Here is a 9,374-nt window from a genome sequence, read left to right on the forward strand (position 1 = left end):
CATCTTAGACTAGTGTTAGCCTTATAGAACAGCCATTCCTTGTTCCACTCTATATCTGAAGTAACACCTTGCGATAATAACTTCTTAGAAACTAATAACATAGAAGAACTTGCGATTTAACCAATCAGAAAGCTAAGACTGTCATCAAGGTGATACTTTATGACTAGAGCAAAGCTTTCCCCCACATCAATGAGTCTGTTTTTTAAACTTGCTAATGCATTTTATACTTGCCTTGATTTGTATCTTGCTTTGTTCTCCAAAACTAGAAAACCTTGATGAAACTGTTTCCATGTTGGAACTTGGAATTTGGGGAAACCTAAGTCTGTGTTCTTGAGTGTTGGTCTTCAAAGAGTAAACTATTTATTACCTTTAAGGTAAGACCTATGGTTTTGTTGTTGTTTGGTTTTGTTTTTTTTATGACACAAGCAGTTCATCTTGATGTATCCTTATCGACCCTACCTACACCCTTTGACCTCTCTCCCTCAGCAGGCACCCTTGATTCTTCAAGGGCCTCCTCTTCCAGGGAAGCAAGTAGTTTGACATCAGACACACACCTCTGCTTCTGCTCCTGCGAGTCCAGTCCTGCTGTTTGTCTAACTCTGCAACGGAAGAGGAACAGAAGCTTCAGCCTACTTCTACTGTCCTGCCTCATACGCTTTTTTTCCACTACTCCTTACTTAATTCCAGCCCCCAACTCTAACACGCACCCCTGCTAGTCCAGAGGCCTCACAAGCCAGAAAACAGTATAGTGACTACAGATCTTCTCTTCTCCGTCTGTTCTCCCAGCTCTGATCCCAGAGTCTCAGGCCCGGCCCTGGAGCAGAAACACCTGTGGCAGCCTTCCCTGCCTACTCGTTCCTCTCCTGTCAATCCCACAGTTCCTCTGCCTTCTCTTCCCGGACTTGTTTGGTCACAGCTCGTTTCTTTCTTGATGACTAAGACTCACTCCCTTCCTTTCCTGAGCTCTTCCAAGGGTTGAGGAAAGATCATTTCCATGGTTGACTCCTTGCCAGACCTGAGCATTTAAACCTAAGTTTAATTAGGGAAAGAAACATGCGCACACAGCAATTGTGGTTATTTCTCAATCTGCCTTCACGCCCTGTTGGAAAGGAACTAACTATATGCTTTCGGTTTCAGAAGCTCTGCAGTGTAGAAGAGAAACGCCATGGCTGGTGAGTTTTCTCGACTATTAAAGGTGCTCATTTGGAGAGTAAGTCACTTGGAAAGGGACTTGCTTCTTTGAAAGCCCATCATTAGTTTCTGGAGTTATTTAGGTGAGCTGAATCTGGGCAAAGTGAAGACTGTAGAAGTCTGAGCAGAGGATGCTTAATCTCTGGCTAGAGTCAGAAAGGAAATGGTGCTTTACTTGTATTCTGCCATTGTTGCCATCATTTAAGCAGTCTTAACTATTAAGTGTACCTAGTCAGTCAGAGGGAACTGGATGTGTGACAGAGATGGTGGCAAAAGAAAATGATTTATGCTTCTTTAGTTCTAACAGAAAGACGTGTGTCTCACGCTATATGCTTTTGTGTAATGGTGAAGGTCAAATGTGCAGCAGAGATAGAAAAAAAACGAGCAGGGAAACAACGTATGTGAAAGGGACATTTTGCTGATTCACTCTGAAAGAGAGTATGCTATCTTTACTACATGAAAGGAACATTCAACTGTTTTCTTGACTTGAGAATTCTGTGTCTTAAACAGACAAGATCCTGAGGGGAAAGAGGAAGCAATTTATCAACTCCGTGAGTGTAGGGACAGTAAATGGATTGCTGGATGAACTTTTAGAGAAGAGAGTGCTGAGCCAGGAAGAAATGGATAAAATAAAGCTTGCAAACGTTACTGTTATGGACAAGGCACGGGACCTGTGCGATCATGTCACTAAAAAGGGGCCCCAGGCAAGCCAAATCTTTATCACTTACATTTGTAATGAAGACTGCTACCTGGCAGGAATTCTGGAGCTTCAATCAGGTAAGAGCCTGAATCTTAGACCAAGTTAGAGTCTATGTATTTGGGTAACCAACGTCTGATTGATATATTTCTTATGTGGTTTGAAGACATCCCTCTCACCTTCAACTCCAGACTCCCATTTTTGTGTCAGTGTCTCTGTTGTGTCTCATGGCTCCTTTATTCCTATTCCTTCTGCCTTGTCTCCTGTGGCACACATTGTCCTCAGTGTCACCAAGGATGACCTTGCTATGGTGAATTAATTTTCTTTGTCTCTCTTCAGGTCCATCGGCTGAAACTTTTGCTGCTACAGAAGATTCTAAGGGAGGATACCCTTCCTCCTCAGGTACACGTACTTGTAGAGGAATAATACCCGCTGGACCCTCATCTCTTTCGCCATTATCTTCAAAGGGCTGAACTGAGGTTGGGGTGCTATGAGTAACTCACATTTTCCTCTTCTTATTCTCTGTTTATCTTGCTTGAACAAAGCAGTTGTTCTGTATTCATACAAAACTTTCTGAGTCTGTGTCCAAGTCTCTCTAGTTAGGTACCAAACCTTACCATTCAAGTGCCCAATGCATATATTCCCACTTTTTCTGGACACTTTATCTGAACACCCCACAAAGATACACTTGTTATTTTTTTCCCCATGCCACTTCTTAGCAGTTTTCTTAGTCAATGCTGTCATCACTGGCAGTTTTTCAAATCTGAAACTCAAAAATGCAGTCTAGCCACTTCTTTCCCCTTCCACCTACTTTCAGTCTGTGGCTAGGTTTTAATGAGTTCCTCTTTCAAGTATTCTAACACCTTATCACACACCTGTTATCATAGCACATAGTAGCTGCCAATCATGAATCTCTACAGTTATCTACGTCAGCTATAATTTTCTTGTTCACTAGAAGAAAAATGGTTATCATATGCCAATTGTATGCCAGACATTATTCTATAGGGTGTTCAAGAATAATATGTATAGCAATATTTATTTAAAACTATCACTGAGTTAAAGCTACCAGCTTTTAAGACCTAGTAACAATAATGCAAACTCTTTATAAGATAACATTGAATGCAGTAAGAAAGTCAATATTCACATTTGTTCTTACATGTTAGAAGACTGTTTCATATTCATGATGATTATAAAATAGTCATTCTCAATGAACAAGGATCTCTCTTCCATGCCAGACATCTTCCACAACTATTTGTGGTGTGTCCCAAATGACAAAACACCTATTTAAGTGGTCTGCTCTGAAATTTCCCCTCTACATTATGGAAGCTGAGGCAGTCAGCACACACCACACCCCTTGTTAATAATGTGATTTTTGAACAGGTTCATTTATTTCTTAAAAAATAACTACAACTGTATATCACAAGAGCAGCTTTCTACCATAGTTCTGAAATAATTCATTGAGAAAACAATTCTTTCTCCCCATGTCAGAAAGTCAAGTATTTTTTTTAAATCAATTATCCAACTGGCTCTATTAATGGTGATTAATCCATGTGTTTTCTCAGATATTTCATCTGATGTGACATTCCCATTTAACTGAATACTTGACTGCATTAATTAAAAATCTCTAATGTAAATAAAATTTGCTTAGTTTGTTGTTGCTTTAGACATATTTGTGCAGAAGCAAGACATCTTTACCAACTAATAAATATTTTCACATTTTTTCCAGTGTGCTAATTCTAAGTAGTGTGTACTCTTTTCTACAACCCATTTTTGTGACTTTGTTCAACTTGCTAAATACACAACAATTTATCTAAATGCCTTTTATAATTAGTTAAAATCTGCCCATTTTGTTTGTGTAATTACTGTTCTCCAGATACCTCGGTAAATTATTTCTATTTTAAAATATATCAAGTTTATAGCAAATCATTTATAAGTCTATCACCTTGTTTGATGATACTGAACTTGGAATCCAATAAAAACCTTTAGAGCTAATAACATAAATGATTGTAAAATCACTTTTTCAGAGATAGATGCAGTCAATAATGATTGATATGAATTCTCAAAATTTGTATAATAATTTTATCACTTACCATGCTATTCTACCTCGCTTTCCTTCTAGTTCATGTATTCAATATTGTTCCTTCTTTGGTTAGTGTGCAAACACAATGGAAAGTGATGCTGGGGCTGAGGATCATCTGTAAAAAGAACTTGATGCCTACTATTGTGTATAATGTTTTACACATTAGGTAAACATATTTTTTAAATTATTACTGTAATCATATAAGAAATATTTTCTACCCACCTCCACCACTTAAAATTTTTACTAGTCTCAAATACTTTCTAAAATAAATATTAAACATTAAAAATACTCCTTGCTTTGTTTTTATCTAAAATATTTATCAAAATACTAATCCCAAGGTAGATCCCCCATCACATCACTAGGGATCTCTTTGGATTGGAATGATCTCTATCTTGTTCTACAATGGGGTAATGAGCTCATGGTTACCCTCACTCATCTTCACATGTAGCTAAGGCTGTAAGAGACTAGATTTGAGACCACTAGAGTAGAATGCACTCATGTTCATTTTTCTTCTCTTACAGAAACAATGAAAGAACAGAACAAAGAAGGTGCCACATTTTCAGGACTGAGTGGGAACCTCAAGTTTTGCCCTTTAGAAAAAGCCGAGAAATTATGGAGTGAAAATCCTTCAGAGGTACTGTGCTCTAGAATCCAGGATGCAACAAGCTGAAGAATTCTGAGGCCATCCTGGAGGGCGGTAATTCTGTGTCATAGACAAGTTCATTGCAATGTCGCAAATTTAGAGATTAGGAACCTAAGTCATGTATGGATCCATTGTTAGGTCTACAGTCAATGAAACACCCACAATAAATAAATAAATAAATAAAACAAAAAACACTCTTACAATTTAAAGGTCATAGCTACCAACTCCCCTTCATTTTTTAAAATTTAACTTTCAAAATTAAGGTCAGATGCTGAGAGTCCACCTGGGGTTTTCTAGACTCCATCAGCTCTCATGAATAAAGATTCAATTTCCTCCCTAGACTTGATCTAACTTTAACAAGGTTGGTTTCTTGAAAGGATTAAAAGAAAGGAATTAGGAACTGTTATATCCACAGAAAGTAGATAATGAATTAAACAAGGATGTTCATTCAATCTTTTCATACAGATTTATCCAATAATGAAAACAACCAATCGTACACGTCTTGCCCTCATTATCTGCAACACAGAGTTTCAACATCTTTCTCAGAGGAAAGGAGCTGATGTTGACCTCAGAGAAATGAAGTTGCTGCTGCAGGATCTGGGCTATACTGTGAAAGTGAAAGAAAATCTCACAGCTCTGGTAAAACTTCCTAAGCTATAGAAACAGTATCCATGTCTTTCTTCCCCTTAGGTAATGCTATAAAAGATGTTACAAAAGCTAAAGACTGAAGTCTTGCTAGTTCTCTACTGTGATATTCTCTGATGACTAGCCACATAATATTATACATGCCTGTCAAATGCAAACATGGTTTAGCCAAAGTCCCATGTAACATCCAATTGCAAAAAGTTTCTATCAGCTCAATAATTTCAGGATGATTTCCTATAGTTTATAGCCTTGCTTTATATAAAATTGAAAATTAGAAATTTTCATTTCCATGTCACTGATTTTTATGTATTTATTCAAGGACTCCTTTTACTGTCCCTAGAGAAGTCACAATGTAAAATCACTGGTCTTGTCTCTTACAGGAGATGATGAAAGAGGTGAAAGAATTTGCTGCCTGCCCAGAGCACAAGACTTCTGACAGTACTTTCCTTGTATTCATGTCTCATGGTATCCAAGAGGGAATATGTGGGACCACATACTCTGATGAAGTTGCAGATATTTTAAAGGTTGACACAGTCTTTCAAATGATGAACACTTTGAAGTGCCCAAGCATGAAAGACAAGCCCAAGGTGATCATTATCCAGGCATGTCGTGGAGGTGAGTGCTCATGGTTTAAAATAACAGGGCATTCCCATTGAGACTTTATCATTTATAGATAGACATTACTGTTTGGTGTTTGGGTGTTGATTCCTAAATATCAAACATCTATTTTACCACTCACATACTCTGTGGATTTTAGTTCAAATTGGTAAATATTTGCTTCATTTTCCACTAAAGAACATCATTATTAATAATCAATATACATATTGATCTTTGGGTACTGTTGGAAAAATTATTAAGGGAAAAAGGAATTGATGAGACATGTCTTATAACAAATATTTTATATACATGTGTATATTTATATTCATAAACATACATACATAGATATAAATAAAAGACTAATATGCTTAGAAATAGGGTTTCAAAGAACTTTCAAGACAGCAATAATTCCCTTGGAAATTGTTAGTAATCTGAAATCAGTTTTGATTTTCCAGAGAAACAAGGAGTGGTATTGTTAAAAGATTCAGTAGGGGACTCTGAAAAGGAATTCTTAACGGATGCAGTTTTTGAAGATGATGGCATTAAGAAGGCCCATATAGAGAAAGACTTTATTGCCTTCTGCTCTTCAACACCAGGTAAGGGTTTTTATACAGGTCATTTTTGTCTCTGTTACTGTTAGAAAGATGGACTCTATACTTAACATTATGTAAGACTTTTGAGACCACTTTTAAACTTCATATCCAGTCCCCCTTATCCACACAGACTAGACATACATGTCTGTTTCCTGAATTAGTAAACTCTTCATGCTGCATAATATATCTCTAAGAACTATGAAAGATAACATAGAATTAAATAGATGAACATCCTCCCTAAAGTTCCATAGAATCTTAAAGGTGCACATCATTGAGCTAACTCAGAACACCATTGTACACAGTCAAGTGTTTACAGAATCCTGATGATAGGGATTTAGTGACAGGAAGATTGATCACTTAACCTGAGATACTCAGAGCCTAGGAAAACCTGGACTTTCATTTGTAATCCCAGTGTTCCTATAAGTAGTTGGGAGTGTAGATGCAGGGCAATCTTTTGAAATCATACAGGCCAGTTAGCTTATGTTACATATTAGCAGACAAGTAAGTTTTAGTGTGAGAGTTTTATACATTAAAACAAATATTTGGAAGTAATACAAATATATGCTACCAGGTTAATATTCAGATTACATTCTTGCATTTGCATTTATTACATCTAGTAGTAAGTCTAATTGTTTCATCATGCTGAAATATCTTCAAATTTCTCACCAACATATAGAAATATACTGTCATTGAGGCAAGAATTGAATAAGGTGATATTTGTGAAATATTAAAGAATTCTTAAAACATTCACATTAAGTTATTCTTATTATTAAAGTTTTGGTTTGAATTCTAACTTACTATGTTAAGGATTAATTAAAACTCACTTGATCCTTTTATTTCTTGAATTTTCCATTTTTTGAGGCCTAAATTCTTTTACTCAAATATATCCTTAAGGCCTCACATCTAACTAAATAGCTTACAAATTATATTACTGACTATAGTTACACCTACCAGATATGGCCTACTCCTACACTTACTGAATTTTTTATAGCTGGCAGAATATAAAATAGAGTATAAGCTCTATAATGTGTCCACCTAGAGTGGAAAGGTTAGATCTGTATCAAGGGTTAGTTTTATCCTAAGATTTGGAATGTACTTTATTCACAGATAATGTGTCTTGGAGACATCCTGTCCGGGGCTCTCTATTCATTGAGTCACTCATCAAACACATAAAAGAATATGCCTGGTCTTGTGACTTGGAGGACATTTTCAGGAAGGTGAGGCTCTGCATTCTTTATCAATTCTACTTCCTTGGTCTTTAGCTCCTCAAACTGCTTCTAATGGAAAAGTTCTTGGCATGTTTTCTTTCAAAAGGAATATTTATTTATTTATTGGTTAGTCAACAATCCATACATGGTGTCAATGTTTTATAATCAGGAGCCTTAATAGCCTTTATAGCCATCTCCTGAGAGGCTCTGACAGTATCTGACTAACACAGATGTAGAGGCTCACAGCCATTCATCGATCTGAGTACAGGGTCCCCAGTGAAGGAATTAGAGAAAGGACCAATGGAGCTGAGGGGTTTGCAGCCCCTTAGGAGGAACAACAATATGAACTAACTAGTACCCTCGGAGCTCCCAGAGTCTCAACCACCAACCAAGGACTGCACATGGAGGGGTCTGATTGTTCAGGCAGCATGTGTATGGTAGAGGATTGCAAAGTCGATCATAAATAGGAGGAGAGGACCTCGGCCCTTTTAAGGTTCTGAGCCCCAGTGTAGGGGAATGCCAGGGCCAGAAAGTGGGAGAGGGTGGGGTGGCAGGCATGGGGAAGGGGAGGAAACAGGGATTTGGTTTTGTTGCTTTGTTTGTTTCTTTGTTTTTTGGAGGGGAAACTGGGAATGGAGAAATTCACATGTAAATAAAGAAAATATCTAAAATAAAAAAAAAGAAATGATCATATATATTAACCTATATTCTTACATTGGTAGAATATGGAGTAGTATCTAATATCCCTGGGCCCATCATATTTGTCAACTACAGAAAGAGAATTTAGTAATCTGGTGAATATTCTCATAACTTTGGTTTTTATAAATGCCATGGGTTTTTGTTTCATTATTTATTGTCATGCTAGTCAATGCAGTCTTTGTCCATCTTGAGTCAAGATCCTACTCTCTGAAAATTATGCCCATAAACCTTTCTTTTACTTCTAGGTTCGATTTTCATTCGAACAACCAGAATCTAGGCTACAGATGCCCACGACTGAAAGGGTGACCCTGACAAAACGTTTCTACCTCTTCCCCGGACATTAGACTAAGTATATCATACCAATGTCTTTATACGCTTGTGTGTGTATACATATATGTATGTGTAAATGTATGTGCATGTGTGCTTGTGTGCTTGTGTGCTTGTGAGCATGTGTGTGTATGTGTGTGTGTGTGTGTGTGTGTGTGTGTGTGTGTGTGTGTACAGTAAGAGAAATATTGGATGAAGACCACTGAAGAGTAACAAAACTGAACCTGGCCCAAGTTTCTATGTCTGGTGTAATGTGCAGAGAAAACAGGGATAGACTGAAGGGATACCATGTTTTCAGTTGTCTACAAAGCACTTTGATTCTTCTTAACATTCTCAGATTTTTGTGCTTGGTCCTTTCTCAGAGTTGGCTGTTATGAGAAAAAAATTTGAGAGGCCTATGCTCTATATGTCTATATTTTATCTCAGTAGGATCTTCTCTGTTGTCAGTGTGTATACCAACATTGCAGTGTGCTACTATGTTCTGCACAGATCTCAGCAGAATGCTTATGTTTTTGTAATTTCTCTTTCCTATAGGAATCCAGGAGTTCATTCTTATGTTCATATGCTGGGCATCATGCCAATAAGAAGCCAATAATTCCCTAAATGATGCAATAAATCTCAAAACAAAACAAAACAGAAAAGCTATCCTGTTTGTTGTTGCTGTTGCTATTTGATTTTCCTTTATTTTACTTGA

At 37.1% G+C, this 9,374-nt stretch overlaps 1 protein-coding gene across 1 annotated transcript; it reads left to right on the forward strand.

Annotated features, from left to right (window-relative positions):
- Positions 1–965: 965 nt before the first annotated feature.
- Positions 966–9,314, forward strand: LOC116072579 (caspase-1). The gene is made up of 10 exons (XM_031344046.1): positions 966–1,172; positions 1,702–1,968; positions 2,228–2,290; positions 4,490–4,602; positions 5,077–5,250; positions 5,637–5,871; positions 6,309–6,449; positions 7,554–7,663; positions 8,599–8,702; positions 9,215–9,314. The coding sequence occupies exons 1-9, from the start codon at positions 1,166–1,168 to the stop codon at positions 8,695–8,697; spliced, it is 1,209 nt and encodes a 402-aa protein (XP_031199906.1). The 5' UTR covers positions 966–1,165; the 3' UTR covers positions 8,698–8,702; positions 9,215–9,314.
- Positions 9,315–9,374: the final 60 nt, after the last annotated feature.

Source organism: Mastomys coucha, unplaced genomic scaffold (genome assembly GCF_008632895.1).
Source record: "Mastomys coucha isolate ucsf_1 unplaced genomic scaffold, UCSF_Mcou_1 pScaffold23, whole genome shotgun sequence".
NCBI lineage: Eukaryota > Metazoa > Chordata > Mammalia > Rodentia > Muridae > Mastomys > Mastomys coucha.

Bases quoted from the DNA above. Each gene is read 5' to 3' on its own strand.
- LOC116072579 (XM_031344046.1), top strand. The intron at 4,603-5,076 runs GTACTGTGCTCT...CTTTTCATACAG, and splicing joins GGAGTGAAAATCCTTCAGAG to ATTTATCCAATAATGAAAAC. The intron at 5,251-5,636 runs GTAAAACTTCCT...TGTCTCTTACAG, and splicing joins AAGAAAATCTCACAGCTCTG to GAGATGATGAAAGAGGTGAA.